Source organism: Hemitrygon akajei, chromosome 3 (assembly GCF_048418815.1).
Source record: "Hemitrygon akajei chromosome 3, sHemAka1.3, whole genome shotgun sequence".
In the NCBI taxonomy this organism is placed as follows: Eukaryota; Metazoa; Chordata; class Chondrichthyes; order Myliobatiformes; family Dasyatidae; genus Hemitrygon; species Hemitrygon akajei.
Genome location: NC_133126.1, coordinates 93,212,971 through 93,230,444, shown reverse-complemented (window position 1 = coordinate 93,230,444; position 17,474 = coordinate 93,212,971). Strand labels below are relative to the sequence as shown.

Sequence of the window (17,474 nt, the reverse complement as noted above, 5' to 3'; positions counted from 1 at the left end):
CTTCCCTCACACCCTTCAACATCTGGCACATAGCTAGTGTCTTCCACAGTGAAGACTGATGTAAATACTCATTTAGTTCATCTGCCATCTCTTTGGCCCTCATTATTTCTTCTCAGGCCACATTTTTTAATAGTCCTATACCCACTCTCACCTCTTACATATTTGAAAAAGCTTTTACTATCTACTTTGATATTGTTTGCTAGCTTGCTTTTATATTTCATCTTTTTCCTCCTAATGATTCTAGTTGCTCTCTGTAGGGTTTTAAAAATTTCCCAATCCTCGGTCTTTGCACTAATTTTTGCTTTGTTGTCTGCCCTCTCTTTTGCTTTTGCATTAGCTTTGACCTCCCTTGTCAGTCACAGTTGTACTATTTTGTCACTTGAGTATTACTTTGTTTTTGGAATACATCTATCCTGCACCTTCCTCATCTTTCCCAGAAACTCACGCCGTTGCTGCTCTGCTGTCATCCCTGCCAGCATCTCCTTCCAATTCACTTTAGCCAACTCCTCTCTCATACCACTGTAATTTCCTTTACTCCACTGAAATACCACTACATTAGACTCACTTTTACCCTATCAAATTTCAAGTTGAACTCAATCACATTGTGATCACCGTCTCCTAACGGTTCTTTTACTTTAAGCTCCCTAATCATCTCAGGTTCATTACATAACACCCAATCCAGTACAGCTGATCCCCTAGTAGGCTCAATGACAAACTACTCTAAAAAGCCATCACGTAGGCATTCATCTTTCATGAGATCCACGTCCAACCTGATTTTCCCAACCAACCTGCATGTTGAAATCTCCCATGACTATCATAGCATTGCCCTTTTGATTCGCTTTTACCATTTCTTGTTGTAATCTGTGGTCCACCTCCCAGCTACTGTTGGGAGGCCTGTATATAACTACCATCAGGGTCCTTTTACCATTGCAGTTTCATAACTAAACCCACAAGGATTCAACATCTTCCAGTCCTATGTCACAGCATTCTACCATTTTAATGCCATTTTTTTACCAGCAGAGCCACACCAACCCTCTGCCTTTCTTCCTATCCCTCCGATACAACGTGTAACCTTGAACATTCAGCTCCTAACTACAGCCATCTCTCAGCCACCATTCAGTGATGGCCCCAACATCATACCTGACAATCTGTAAATTGCAACAAGATCATCCACCGTATTTCTTATACTCCGTGCACTGAGATATAACACTTTGCGTGCTGTGTTTGATACCCTTTTTGATTCTGCATCCCTAATGCACTGATACTCATCCTGCTGGTTGCAATTTTGTTCTATCATCTGCCTGCCCTTCCTGACAGTCTGACTGCACGGCATCTTTGCTTTTTTACCACCTGTCCTGTCCTGAGTCCCTTCACTCCAGTTCCCATCCCCCAGCCAAGTTAGTTTAAACCCTCCCCAAAAGCTCTAACAAACCTGCCCACGAGAATATTGGTCCCCTTCAGGTTCAGGTGCAACCCATCACTTTTGAATAGGTCATACCTCCCCCAGAAGAGATCCTAATTATTCAAGAACCTGAAGCCCTGCCCCCTGCACTGGCTTCTCAGCCATGTATTAAATTGGCAATCATCTTGTTTCTATTGTCACTGGTGTGTGTCACAGGCAACAATCCAGAAATTACTACTCTGGAGGCCCTGCTTTTCAGCTTTCTACCTAGCTCTTGAAATTCTCTTTTCAGGACCTCTGCTTTTCTTTCCTATGTCATTGATACCAATATGTACCAAGACAACTGGCTGTTGTCCACCTCCTTCCCCTCCAAAATGTTGTAGACGCAATCTGAGACGTCCCTGACCCGAGCACCTGGGAGGCAATATACCATCCGGGTTTCCCGTTCATGTACACGGAATCTCCTGTCTGTTCCCCTGACTATTGAGTCCCCTAGCACTACCAGTCCCCTCTTCTCCCTTTTTCCCCTCTGTACCACAGATCAATGCTCAGTGCCAGTAACCTGGTCTCCGTGGCATTCCCCTGGGAAGTCATCCCCAACATCAGTATCCAAAACTATATACCTAGTATTGAGGGGAATGGCCACAGGGGTGATCTGCGCAAACTGCCTATTCACATTTCCATTTCTCCTGACAGTCACCCAGCTACTCACCTCCTGCAATTCTGGGGTGACTACTTAGCTGTAACTCTGATCAATTACCTCCTCATTCTCCTGTACAAACCGAACGTCATCCAACTACTGCTCCAGATCCCTGACACGGTCTTCAAGGAGCTGCAGCCAGATGCACTTCACACAGATGTAGTTCCCTGGGAGACTCTGGGTCTCCAAGGACGCCAACATCCGGCATGAAGAACACACATGTTAACAAGAAACACATGATAGCAATCTTAATTCAAGAACATGAAGACCAACAGTATTCTGCTGGTAGATAGATAGATAGATACTTTATTCATCCCCATGGGGAAATTCAACATTTTTTCCAATGTCCCATACACTTGTTGTAGCAAAACTAATTACATACAATACAAAACTCAGTAAAAATATGATATGCATCTAAAATCACCCTCTCAAAAAGCATTAATAATAGCTTTAAAAAGTTCTTAAGTAGTTTACTTAAATACATTGAGTCCTAACCCCGGCACTTTAACATATCTTACTCCTGGCGGTTGAATTGTAAAGCCGAATGGCATTGGGGAGTATTGATCTCTTCATCCTGTCTGAGGAGCATTGCATCGATAGCAACCTGTTGCTGAAACTGCTTCTCTGTCTCTGGATGGTGCTATGTAGAGGATGTTCAGGGTTTTCCATAATTGACCGTAGCCTACTCAGCGCCCTTCGCTCTGCTACCGATGTTATACTCTCCAGTACTTTGCCCACAACAGAGCCCGCCTTCCTTACCAGCTTATTAAGACGTGAGGCATCCCTCTTCTTAATGCTGCCTCCCCAACACGCCACCACAAAGAAGAGGGCGCTCTCCACAACTGACCTATAGAACATCTTCAGCATCTCACTACAAACATTGAATGACACCAACCTTCTAAGGAAGTACAGTCGACTCTGTGCCTTCCTGCACAAGGCATCTGTGTTGGCAGTCCAGTCTAGCTTCTCGTCTAACTGTACTCCCAGATACTTGTAGGTCTTAACCTGCTCCACACATTCTCCATTAATGATCACTGGTTCCATATGAGGCCTAGATCTCCTAAAGTCCACCACCATCTCCTTGGTCTTGGTGATATTGAGATGCAGGTAGTTTGAGTTGCACCATATCACAAAGTCCTGTATCAGTTTCCTATACTCTTCCTCCTGTCCATTCCTGACACACCCCACTATGGCCGTGTCATCAGCAAACTTCTGCACATGGCAGGACTCCGAGTTATATTGGAAGTCTGATGTGTACAGGGTGAACAGGACCGGAGAGAGCACGGTCCCCTGTGGCGCTCCTGTGCTGCTGACCACCGTGTCAGACCTACAGTCTCCCAACCGCACATACTGAGGTCTATCTGTCAAGTAGTCCACTATCCAATCCACCATGTGAGAGTCTACTCCCATCTCCGTTAGTTTGTGCCTTAAGATCTTGGGCTGGATGGTGTTAAAGGCACTAGAGAAGTCCAGGAATGTAATCCTCACAGCACCACTGACCCCATCCAGGTGAGAGAGGGATTTGTGCAGCAAATACGTGATAGCATCCTCCACTCCCACCTTCTCCTTATATGCAAACTGAAGAGGATCCTGGTATTACTCTCCCAAAGATTTAATTCTATATACTGATGGCTCACATGCAACAATTGGTGTCACAACTTCATCACCCTCTGGTCCAGTGGCACAGAAGCCTATAACAAAGGTCGAGAGATTCTGGATGATTGCCCTTCTGGGATATGGGATTGCAAGGTTGTCCTGGGAACTGATTAATATGGCATTGGCTTTGGAGAAAATAACAAATGAAACCACATATGCCTTTGAATCAAACCCAACAAGCATCTACCAAGTTGTCGGCAGAACTGGTGTCTGTTCGTACAGTAGCATTACAGACAGAAAGGCTTTGGATTTTATTGTCAGAAGAGGCACTTGGGCTGCTGTACCTGGCAAATCAGAAAATATAAGCTAGCTGGCAAAATCACATCTGAGAAGCTTCCAAAGAGATTAAGAAGGTAAGGGATCAATATCACAATTATTACACTCAGATGGATGGTGGCAACTATTCTGTATTATGGTATGACTACTGGTATTACAATAATGGCTCCGAGTTAATTGTTGCCTGTACAAGACAGTGAAAAGTTGCCTGATAACAGTCTTTGTAAAAGGAAGGCCCATGACATTCTCACAATTTTGAGGGCCTGGTACAAGAGTTTGTTAGGCTACTTTTTTGGCTCCTCCTACTTTCTCCACACTAAACGTGTAGCCATGGGCACTCACAATGGCCCAGTTAAGCCTGCCTTTTCATTAGTGACATGGAATCATCTATTGTCCAAGCTTACACTGGTAACGCTCCTCCGCTACATCGGTGACTGCTTCCTGCACCACTGCTGAGCTCCACAATATCGTCAACTTTGCTTCCACTTCCACCCTTCCCTCAAATTTAGTTGGCCCATCTCTGACATTTCTCAACTTCTCTGGATACAGAAAATCCACTGGTTTCTTTAACAAACCTAATGACTCTCACAGTTATCTTGAATATACCTCTTCCCACTCTGTCACTTGGAAAATACCACTCCCTTTTCTCAGTTCCTCAATCACCACTCTATCTGTTCTTAGGATGAGGCTTTCCATTCCAAAACATCAGAGATATCCTCTTTTTCCAACGAACAGGATTTCCCTTCCACCACCATTGATGCTGCCCTCACCCACTTCTCCTCCATTTCCTGCACGTCTGCCCTCACTCCTTCCTCCCACTATCATAACAGGGATTGAGTTCTCCTTGTTCTTATTTACCACCTCATCCAGCATTTATTCTCTGTAACGTCCACTATCTTCAAATGGATCTTAACATTAAAGACATTTTCTCTCCTCCCCTCTCTGCTTTCTGCAGGGACCGCTATATGTGACTCCCTTATCCACTGTCCCTCCTAGCATTTACTCCTGCAAGTGGGACAAGTGCTACTCCTGCACTTTCACCTTCACCCTCACCACCATTCAGTGCCCAACCAGTCCTTCCAGGTGAGGCAACACTTCATCTGTGAGCCTGTCGGGGGTTATCTACTGTATCCAGTGCTCCTGGTGTGTCCTACTGTATATCGGGGGACCGCTTCATTGAGCACTTTTGTTTTATCTGCCACAAAAGGCAAGATTTCCGGGTGGCCACCTATTTCAATTCGACTTCCTATTCCCATTCTGACATGTCTGTCCATAGCCGCCTCTACTGCCATGATGAGGGCAGCCACACCTTCTATTCCATCTGAGTAGCCTCCAACATGATGGTATGAACATTGATTCCTCTATCATTCAGAAATTTCTCCCTGCTCCTTCCTCTCTTTTACCATTCCCCATTCTGGTTACCCTCTCACCCACTTCTTCTCATCTGTCCATCACCTCTCTGGTGCCCCTCCTCCTTCCCTTTCTTCCACGGTCCACTGTCCTCTCCTATGAGATTCCTTCTTCTTCAGCCTTTTACCACTTCCACCTATCCTCTCGTTCTCAGCACCTTACTTCTTCCCCTCCCCCTCACCTGGTCTCACCCAACACCACCAGCTTCCCCTCCCCCACCATCTTATTCTGGTTTCTGCCCCCTTCCTTTCCAGTCCTACACTGGGCACACCATTGCCTTACGAATCTCAAGAGTGGGAAGACAGCATGCAGCATTGAAGGAGGGCAATATCAAGGATTACCTATACCATAAGAACAAACTTCTAAAAAATTCTAAAAGCACACATTGAAACTTTCCAAAATCACCTGCACTCACCCGAATTTGGATCCTCTCCTTTGAGCACGGCAAGTCTCCTAGTAATCTTTAAGAAATGCTCCTGATGCAAGTTGTCCTGTTTCAGTTCAGCTGTTGCTTGGTTCAGAAGATAATCCTTCTCCTCCTCAAGATTGATGTTTTTGTTGGCAGGACAGTAGAAATTCTGTGGATCGATTCCTTTATTCAGGTCATTCATTTCATTATCTGTGTCCAACACAAGACATCGCCCTCTGTTAAATAATATTGAGGACACAAGAGGTACTGCAGATGCAGGAAGTCAATAGCAATATACACAATGTGCTGGAGGAGCTCAGCAGGTCAGGCAGCATACATGGATGGGAATAAACAGCTGACGTTTCGGGCCAAGACCCTTCATCAGGACTAGGAATAAAGGGAGAAGTCAGAGTAAGAAAACGGGGGAGAGGCCGAGGAAGTACAAGGTGGAAGGTGAGAGGCAAAACTGCGAGGGGGGAGGGGGGTGAAAAAAAAGCTGGAAAGTTGACTGGTGAAAGAGATAAAGGGCTGGAGAAAGGAGAATCTAATAGGGGAGGACAAGAGACCACAGAAGAAAGGAAGGGGGAAGAAGCACTGGAGCGAAGTGAATGGCAGGAAAGAAGAGAAGGTGTGAGAGGCAAACAAGAATGGGGAATGGTGAAGGAAAGGAGGTGAGGGGGGCAATTACCAGAAGTTCGAGAAATCAAAGTTTATGTCATCAGGATGGAGGATACCCAAGGTGGTGCTCCTCCAGGATAAGTGTGCCTCATCATGGCAGTAGAATAGGCTGTAGACTGGCATGTCAGAATGGGAATGAGAATTGAAATGGGTGCTCACCAGTTAATTCTGGTTTTTGTGGCGGATGGAGTGAAGCAGCTCGATGAAGTGGTCTCCCAACCTATGTTGGGTATCCGCGATATACAGGAGGCCATTACAGAAGCACTGGATACAGTAGATGACTCCAACAGATTTGCGGGTGAAGTGTCGCCTCACCTGGAAGGACTGTTTAGGGCCCTGAAGGGTACTGAGGGTGAGGGAGAAGTAGGGACAGCTGTAGCACTTGATCCTCTTGCAAGAATAACTGCCACACTTGCCACTTACCCTCGCAATCTGAACAAGTGCCACACCTTCCACTTACCCTCGCAATCTGAACAAGTGCCACACCTGCCATTTACCCTCGCAATCTGAACAAGTACCACACCTGCCACTTAACCTCACAAGCACAGATGCCACACCTACCACTTACCCTCACAAGCACAAATGCCACACCTGCCACTTACCCTCACAAGCACAAATGTCTCACCTGCCACTTACCCTCGCAATCTGAACAAGTGCTACACCTTCCATTTACCCTCGCAAGTGGTTAAGTGTCGCATCTGCCCTTCACTAGGGCCCCCAACAGTCCTGCCAGGTGAGACGACACTTCCCAGCTCTTTGCTTCACCTCCTCCCCGCTCCCAGTTTCACCCATCACCTGCCACATGTACTTCTTCCTCCCCTGCCCCTACCTCTTATTCTGACTTCTTCTTCCTTCCTTTCCAGTCCTGATGAAGTACCTTGGCCCAAAACGTTGATTGTTTATTCCCATCCATTGATGGTGTCTGGCTTGCTGACCTCCTCCAGTACACTGTGAATACTTAGAGGAGCTGGGGATAATTGTAGCCATGTAATTTTCTTATAAGAAACTATGTCCAAAATCCACTATCCCAAATGCACCTTGATTAACCTTGCACACCTAAATAAATCAAATAGAATGCATTATTCCTAAACACCCATTAAAATCAGTATCAAAAATCTTACAGGTTAACTGTAAAATTATTAATTACAGCTACTGGGCAAAACGACATAGAAATCAACAGCACATTACAGGCCCTTCGGCCCACAATGCTGTGCTGACTATGTAACCTACTCTAGAAACTACCTAGAATTTCCCTAGTGCATAGCCATCTATTTTTCTAAGCTCCATGTAAGAGGCTCTTAAAAGTCCCGAATATATCCACTTCCACTACTGCCGCCAGCAGTGCATTCCACATACCCACCACTCTTTGTGTGAAAAAATTATCTCTCACATCCCCTCGGTACCTGTTTCCAGGCACCCTTAAACTGTGATCCCTGGTGTTAGCCATTTCAGCCCTGGAAAATAAAAGCCTCTGGCTATCCACATGATCAATGCCCCTCATTATCTTATACACCTCTATCAGGTCACCTCTCATCCTCCTTAGCTCCAAAGAGAAAAGGCCAAGTTCACTCAATCTATTCTCACAAGGTATGCCCTTCAATCCAGGCAACATCTTTGTAAATCTCCTCTGCACTCTCTCTATAGTATCCACATCCTTCCTGTAGTGAGGTGACCAGGACTGAACACACTACTCCAAGTGGGGTCTGACCAAATTCTTATATAGCTGTAACATTATCCCATGGCTCTTGAACTCAGTCCAACAGTTGATGAATGCCAACACATCATACGCCTTCTTAACAATGCTGTCAACCTGCGCAGCAGCTTTGAGTGTCCTATGAGCTCGGATCCCAAGATCTCGCTGATCTTCCACACTGTCAAGAATCTTACCATTAATATTATATTCTGTCTTCAAATTTGACCTACCAAAATTAATCACTTCACACTTATCTGCCACTTCTCAGCCCTGTTTTGCATCCTATCAATGTCCCGCTGTAACCTCTGGCAACCCTCCAGACTATCCACAACACCTCCTACCTTTGTGTCATCAGCAAACTTACTAAACCACCCTTCTACTTCTTCATCCAGGTCATTTATAAAAATCACAAAGAGGAGGGGGTCCCAGAACAGATCCCTGCGGAACACCACTGGATACTGACCTCCAGGCAGAATACGAACCATCTACAACCACCCTTTGCCTTCTGTGGGCAAGCCAGTTCTAGATCTACAAAGCAAGGTCTCCTTGGATCTCATGCCTCCTTACTTTCTGAAGGAGCCTTGCATGGGGAACCTTAACAAATGCCTTAATGAAATCCATATACACTATATCCGCTGCTCCACTTTCAATGTGTTTTGAATTCTTTGAGGAAGTTACAGTCAGGCTCGTAAGGCATGACCTGTCCTTGACAAAGCCATGCTGACTATCCCTAATCAGAATATGTCTCCCCAAATACTCATAAATCCTGCCTCTTAGGATCTTCTCCAACAGCTTACCCACCATTGAAGTCAGACTCACTGGTCTATAATTTCCTGGATTATCTCTACTCCCTTTCTTGAACAAGGAACAACATTTGCAACCCTCCAATCCTCTGGTATTTCTCCCATCCCCATTGATGATGCAAAGATAATCACCAGAGGCTCAGCAATCTCCTCCCTTGCTTCTACAGTAGCCTGAGGTATACCTCATTCTGTCCCAGTGACTTATCTAACTTAATGCTTTTCAAAAGCTCCAGCACATCTTCTTTCTGAATGTCTATATGCTCAAGCATTTCAGTCCACTGTAAGCCATCCCCACAATTCCCAAGGTCTGTTTTCCTGGTGATTACCGAAGCAAAGTATTCATTAAGTACCTCCGCTACCTCCTCCAACTCCATGCACACGTTTCCTCTATCACACCTGATTGGTCCTAATCTCACATGGCTCATCCTCTTGCCCTTCACATACTTGTAGAATAACTTGGGGTTTTTCTAAATCCTGCTCACCAAAGCATTCTCATGGCCACTTCTAGCTCTCCAAATTCCATTCTTACGTTCCTTCCTAACGACCTTGTAATTTTCTAGAGCTCTAACAGTACCTAGTTTCTGGAAACTTTTGTAAGCTTTTCTCTTCTTCTTAACTAGATATTCTACATCTTTTGCACACCATGGTTCTTTAACCCTACCATTCTTTCCCTGCCTCAGTGGAACAAACCTATGCATAACTCCATGCAAATATTCCCCGAACATTTGCCACATTTATGCCTTGCATATCCCTGAGAACATCCGCTTCCAGTTTATGCTCTGAAGTTCCTGCCTAATAGCATCACATTTCCCCCTGCCCCAATTAAATATTTTCCCAAATTGTCTGCTCCTATCCCTCTCCAGCACTATGATGAAGGAGATAGAGTTGTGATCACTACTTCCAAAATGCTCTCCTACTGAGAGATCTGACACCTGGCCAGGTTCATTTCCCAATACCAGATCAAGTACAGCCTCTCCTCTAGTTGGCTTATCTACATATTGCGTCAGGAAACCTTCCTGAACACCCCATCAAAACCCCTTGCGTTAAGGAAATGCCAATCGATATTAGCAAAGTTAAAATCTCCCATCACAACAACCCTATTGTTATTGCATTCTTCAGGCTTTTTCTGCAACAGCCAACCATGGAGATACTGAGCTGAATGTTCTGATAATGTCAATCCTAATGCCTGGAGCTACTGTGTTTCTGCCAGAAGTTCCAGATTCTGACACTGGCATGGACCCTGCTGTTGTGCTGAATCATTGCACTCCTCAGAGTCCAAAAAGAGAGTACTAACTCCCACAGGCTTCTAGCTCCCGGGCTGAGGAGAGTGTACATCATGCTGCACAAGCTCAGATAAAGATTTGACGAATGTGGAGATTACTGTGAGCTTTCAGCACAGAGACAGGTAATGAACAAGCCTTCTCCCAGTCTACTACACCCAACGGCATCAGCATTCTCTCCCTCTCATTTATTTTGAAGCACACCCAAGCTATTCATTTTAATGACTCATGTATAGAAGCATGCTCCACATTCCAGCCATGGCCTGACTAATGAAAAGTGTCTTCTGAATTCTTAACCAGTTATTAGTGACATTATTACAGTCACATTTTCACCAAAAGTCAAATACAGTATCTCAGGGTACTTAATGTCCCTTAGTGTGCAAACGTCCTGTTCAATTAAATACCAGACCACAAAAAAAACAAATGTTTTCAAGTTTTATTTCAGGCTTTGCTCACTTGCTTCTGCCAAGGTGACATTTTAGATAGCATAAATGAATGTCAACAGGACATGCCCTAACATAGATAAAAAATAAAACAGCTAAGCTTCCTAACAGTAAAAGCTATTCAATGCCCGCCATTGAAAAAGTGAGCACAAGTTAATATCAGGTATGTTCTTTCTACCCCCCCTTGTGGGAAAGAAGCAGCGAACAATCATGGTGAATCTTAGATATTTAATAAAAATAATAATTCAATAAATAATAAAACACCTTACTTTTAACACCAGAGCTATATTTCGCATCTATAGCTGCCTCTTCTGACATCTGCTCGAGAAGGTCACTGACTTGTTCTGCTTGCGCCCTGTTATCGGGAGCTGGGTGATTCTAGAACAAAAGGAAGAGAATTCAACTGAGCTTTCTTGAACGCAAGTGATTTTGCAGACAAATTCATGATTACTTGGGCTTTATTTTCATTGCTGGTTATTTAATAGGCTGAGGAAGGGTCATTTTAGGAAAAACATTTAGTTGTATCAGCCATGATCTTAGAGAATGGCACAGCAGGCTCAACAAGTCAGAAGGCCTACTCCTGCCCCTATTTCTTATGTATTATCTAATAACAAAAATATTAATTTGAATGACCAAGCACCCAAGAACACTGATCATTCAGCACAGTAAAGGAAAAATGCCGTTACAGTGGAAAGAGTGCAGAGGAGATTTATGAGCATATTGCCAGGATTCGAGGGCTGAGCCACAAGGGGCATCTTTCATTGGAATGGTGGAGCAGACTGATGGACCGAATGGCTAATTCTGCTCCTATGTCTTATGGAATCTTAGCTTATGTGGACCAGTTGTGCCGAAGGGCCCATTTCTTTGCAGTATGACTCCAATAGCAGGTGGTTGCAAAGTTAATTGCTAGTGTACACTAAACTCAGCTAATGTCAGTCGGGACAGCAGTGAGCAGGGGCTGGGTTTGGTCCTTGTACACAATGAGCCAAGCACCAGTTTTAAATCTGGCCATTTAGTGAAGAACTGAGGCACCAACAAGAAATAATATACTGTGTAGTGCCAAATCCACATGTTGTGATCATAGGCAGAAATATATAAAAGTGCACATTAAGCCAAATCTATCAAATTTCTAAGCTACTTTTCATATTTTTGCAGCAAATTGTAGGCTCCGATTTTTTTTGGTCATATAAAAGTGTGTTAAGTATACTTTCAGCACGGTACCAAGATGTTAGACTTTCTTACAGGTTTAGGGATCTGTGACGGTGGGGTCTGGCCCTTTAATAGGGCTAGCCTGTCCTCCATTTCCCTGGTGGAGGGTACGGGTCGCTGAGGTTCCTTCTTCAGTGCAGCTAGCCGACACTCAATCTCTTTCTGAGAGGCTACATGTTCTGCAACATACAATAACATATTGATACAATGCAGTATGGAGGAAATGCCTCACTTAGATTGATCCAGGTTATTCAATTAAAACTTGCAGATTCGTTTTTACATTTCTGCTGAGGATTGAGCCAAAAAAAATCTACTTGGTCCAAGTTTTGCCTGTTTTTGCTTGTCTGGGTTGGTATTGTTGAATCTTGTACTAATTGAGGTCAGGAAAAGAAACAAAACTTTTTCTGGACAGGATCGATATTAAACTGTCCCGGCTTCAGAATTATATCAGAGATATTTGATAGTATCAGGATGAATCTTTCTACATTGAAATGGACTTCCAGTCACACTCTTTGTATTCATAAGTATTTTGCTGTATTCAGATGAATAAAAGGTGATATATCTTGTACATGGATGAGGGAATAGACACTGTTTTAATTACAGAATAAAGATTAAAGATCAGTTTATTTCTCACACATGAATCAAATGTGCTGGGGTTGAATTTCTTGTGCCAACATAACAAGCCCACAACTCACTAACCCTAGCTACACAGCTTTGGAATGCGGGAGGAAACTAGAGCACACAGAGAAAATCCACACATCCATGAGAACGCTGGCATCGAACCCCTCACGGTAATCACTAGTACTGTGAAGCAACTACACTAATCGCTACAGTACTGTGCAACAGATAACCTTGGAATTATTGAATGGCTTGGAAGCATCAGATTGGATTAATTGGTGTACCCACAAATTGTACCTTTTGATCACAACTCCAGTTTTGAGTAAAGTCATAGCTTAAGTAACATAAGAATAGAAAGAACATATTGAGGTAATATCTGAAAAGGGTTAAAAACAATGGCTCAGAACATCAATAGGATAAGAATGCCTTTGTGTGAACATTTACAAACCCATTTATAACAAGGATCGTTACAGTGCTTGCAGGAATCAAGCTAAAATCCTGTTGGCCAATGAAATTTCTGCGAAGATCAGCCAAAACCTTTTGTTATTGTGTTACAAATGTGCCACAACTCTGAGGGGCCGAAGGGTACAAAGTAGCCCCCTCCTTTTTGAGAATCGCAAGATCGCTATTAATTCGGGTCTGGGACCCAGGAAATGAGAGAGAGACGTCCAGAATACACAGGGTTTGGAATGTGTCCTGGCCTCCGCAAGACGGAACCAATTGTCTCTTGGAGACGGAATTGTGTATTGAGTACTGTACTATTCACTGAAGCCCTCAGGGAATGACCAGAGTGGGCTGGTTGAGGGATTGCATCATCCCAACCTGACTGACATCTGAGACCCCGTGAGTAAGGATAAAAGAGGGTCTGGGGAACAACCCCTTCAGACGCACCAGGAGAAACGCTAGAAATCCCGTGACAGCGTTTAATAGTGACAGCCGGTGGGGCTCGCGTGTGTCCTTTTCCCTTGCCTGGGGAATTGGCGGGATCGCCACGGAAGAACGGTTTAGCTAAAGAAGAGACACACCAGGAGAAACGTATGAGACCAGTGGAGGCTTGTGTGTGTGTCCATCCTTGCCCGGATGACAAGTCCTCCACGGAACGGCCTCGCTAAAGGACGAATACGGATCAAGATCGGATAAAAGGAAAAGCCGGCAAGTTTCTAAAATCTGTCTCTCTCCAATCAAGAAGCTGCAGCCTGCATGAATTGAGTGACTTTTATATTTCCATCGGACAATACATTATCCCCTAGACAACAATAGAGCTATTTCTTATTGATTATTATTATACCCGCACTTTTAGATTTAGTATTGAAGATGTATATTATCTGTATGTTTGCATTGATATTATTTTTGTGTATTTTTACTAATAAATACTGTTAAAAATAGTACCATCAGACTTCAACGGACCTCTCTATCTTTGCTGGTAAGTGACCCAGTTACGGGGTTCGTAACAATTGTTACCCAAATGAACACATTTTCCCTTCTTTTTATTGTTCGGTCAAAATCCTGGAACACTTACCTCACTGTAGGATTTCTTTCATCACAGGGACAACTGTGGTTCAAGGTGACATCTTACAACTAACTTTAAGTGCATACAGGAATGGGCTGTTGTTGCTGCTGTTGCAAGTGGTCACAAATATTTGAATTGAATTATATTTCTTACATCCTTCACATACATGAGTAAAAATCTTTACATTACGTCTCTGCTTAAATGTGCAATCACAGTAATTTATAATAAATAGAACAGTCAATGTAACACAGAAATACACTCAAATCAGCATGAATTCATCAGTTTATTGGCCTGGTGGAGAAAGCTGTCGATCCTGTTGGAAGCCTGTTGGTTGTGGCTTTAATGGTGTAGTACCGTTTCCCGGATGGTAGCAGCTGGAATAGGCTGTAGTTGGGGTGACTCGGGCCCTTTTCTCACTCCTGTCTTTGTAAATGTCCTGAATCATGGGAAGTTCACAACTACAGATGTGCTGGGCCATCCGCACCCACTCTCTGCAGATTCCTGCGATTAAGGGAAGTACAGTCCCCATACCAGGCAGTAATGCACCCAGTCAGGATACTCTCAATTGTGCCCCTGTAGAAAGTTCTTAGGATGTGGGGGCCCATCCCAAACTTTCTCAACTGTCTGAGGTGAAAGAGGTGCTGTTGTGCCTTTTTCACCACGCAGCTGGTGTGTACAGACCACGTGAGGTCCTCGATGATGTGGATGCTGAGGAACTTAAAGCTGTATACCTTCTCAACCCCAGATCCATTGATGTTAATAAGGCTTAGCCCGTCTCCATTCCTCCAGTAATCCACAACCAGTTTTTTTGCTTTTGCGACATTGAGGGAGAGGCTTTTATCTTGACACCACTGTGTCAGAGGGATGACTTCTTCCCTGTAGGCCATCTCATTATTGTTTGAGATTAGGCCAATCAATGCAATGTCGTCGGCAAATTTAATTAGCAGATTAGAGCTGTGCGTGGCAACACAGTCATGGGTATACAGAGAGTAAAGGAGGGGACTTAGTACACAGCCCTGAGGGGCTCCTGTGTTGAGAGTCAGAGGGGTGGAGGTGGGGGCGCCCACTCTTTCCACCTGCTGGCGATCTGACAGGAAGTCCAGGATCCAGCTATACAAGGCAGGGTGAAGGCCGAGGTTCTGAGCTTCCTGTCGAGCCTGAAGGGAGTTATGGCGTTGAATGTTGAACTATAGTCCAAGAACAGCATTCTCACTTAAGCATCCTTCTTCTCCAGATGTGTAAGGACAGTATGTAGAGCAGTGGCTATTGTGTTGTCTGTCAATTGGTTGTGTCGGTAAGCAATAATTAACATTATTAACAATGTAATCCAATAATTAACAATGGAACTAACTTGGTTTGGTTTCTTCCTTCAGCTTCTCCAGTCGTTCAGCAATGGCTTGATCCTCTTTTGAAAGACCCCAGTGCTTAAACTTCATGCCAACGCTGGACGCCTGACACCCTGCTTTCTGGACTGCCGTTTGACCTTGCTGTTTGGCTTCCAAAGCAGCTACTCGCCTACAAACCAGAAGACAGTTTTATTGGACAGGGATCATTAGAGGAATTAGAGAAAGTTTTTTTTATGTTGGATCACATAAACCATGTTTTGTCATCTCAGAAAAACCTTACTGCAGTAGAACTCCATTAATCAAGCATGTGCAGAACTTCAGTGATGCTGGACTGGCAGTTTCTCCAGATCACTGGATGTTGTTAATCTTTATGTTGTAACATAAGGATTATGTTACATAAGGATAAGGATTATGTTGTAACATAACTTAAAAAAGGGGTTACACAGGAGAAGTGATAAATGTTCCAGCAAACCTTGTATGTTTAAAGGGAGCATCAGAACTAGGGTCTCACAGCATCACTAGGGAGTCCAGGAACAGGGCGAGTGGCATCTTTGAGTAGAAAGGAATTGTAGATATTTTGGGTCAAAACCCTGCATCAGGACATGCAGATTGTTTGTTTCTCCAGATTCTAGCATCTGCAGTCTCTTGTGTCTCCAAACTTCAAAGGGGATTGGATATGTACGAAAACAAAAAGTAAATTTGAAGGGTTAATGGAAAATAGTAAGGAAGCAGCAGAGCAATCAGAGGGGCAAAACTAAATATTACTTCAGTTTGGCCCAATAATTGCATGCAGAGTTATCCGCTCTCTAACAGATATTTTCATCCATATCTAACACATTACTGAGTTTCTACAATGTTACCGAAGGCACACCAAGGGAAAATCACGTGCATTCCAACAGAAAAAAAAGGGAGTAATTATTGATGTCAAATTTAGACACTGTAAAGCTGTCTTGATGTCACTTTCAGAGCTGAATGACAGCACCTATCCAACCTCGGTGCTAGAAGTACTAATCGGAAGACGACCAAGATTAAAGTTGAATTGAGAGAACACAAAATGTTATGAGTTTGCAGATTTCATTGTAGAAGATTCAGGAAATTACAATTAGGAAAAGAGAGAACAAAATGGTAGCTGGACTCTGGCTGGCTCACTCTCACTTTCCCAATATTTCTCAATCACCCTTCAATTTCTCCCTGTTTAAGTAGGTGTCCAATTCCCTTTCTTGCTTTTTTTGTATCCTTCAGGGGAAGTGAAAGAAGTGCAAGTAGAACCCCAAAGAACAGTGTATCAAGAAAGCAGATGATTAAGAGCAGTTGCACAAAACACAGTACTTTTCAAAAGATCGCTTTGGAAATGGACACACGGGAGACCCTTCTGACGCTAAAGGAAAACTGGCAAAAACTGTTTAAAAGTGACCTAGAAAATAATAAAAGATCAGTGATTATAATAATTGGTTAGATGTTTGAGAGGAATTTAAAATTACCTCACACGCTAAAAGAAACTACTTGTGCTGCTGCTTTCAACGAACTCTGCACTAGTACTCCCAGGTCCATCTGTTCCACAACACTCGACAGTGCTCTGCCATTCATTGTATATGTCCTACTCTGGTTTACGGTCCAAAATGCAACTCCTCACACTTACTGAAGTTGAAAGCCATTTTTCATTCCACAGCCCATTTGTTAACTGACAAAGATCTCTATCATTCTTTGCTTTACTATCAACAAGACTTTCTAATTTATAACAGAATGTTTAAAGGACTAGATAGGGTGGATGTGGATAGGAGGTTTCCAATGGTGGAGGTATCCAGAACTAGAGGGCATAACCTCAAAACTGAGCGGCAACCTTTTAGAACAGAGGTAAGGAGGAATTTTCTTAGCCAGAGAGTAGTGAATCTATGGAATGGTCTGCCATAGTCTGCAGTGGAGGCCAAGTCCGTGCGTATATTTAAGGTGGAAGTTGATAGTTTCCTGATCGTCTGGGCTTCACAGGATATGACAAAAAGACAGGTGTATGGGGTTGAGTGGGATCCGGGATCAGCTATGA

At 43.7% G+C, this 17,474-nt stretch overlaps 1 protein-coding gene across 2 annotated transcripts in view; it reads right to left on the bottom strand.

Moving 5' to 3' along the window:
* zfyve19 (zinc finger, FYVE domain containing 19) overlaps positions 1 to 17,474 on the bottom strand; it is a 38,955-nt gene that overhangs the window by 9,488 nt on the left and 11,993 nt on the right. For both annotated transcript variants that reach the window (XM_073040351.1, XM_073040353.1), the window contains 4 exons: positions 15,439 to 15,602; positions 11,993 to 12,138; positions 11,020 to 11,128; positions 5,860 to 6,063 (listed from right to left, as the gene is read on the bottom strand). In XM_073040351.1, coding sequence (XP_072896452.1) covers positions 5,860 to 6,063; positions 11,020 to 11,128; positions 11,993 to 12,138; positions 15,439 to 15,602 — 623 coding nt within the window. The remainder of the gene's footprint in view (positions 1 to 5,859; positions 6,064 to 11,019; positions 11,129 to 11,992; positions 12,139 to 15,438; positions 15,603 to 17,474) is intronic.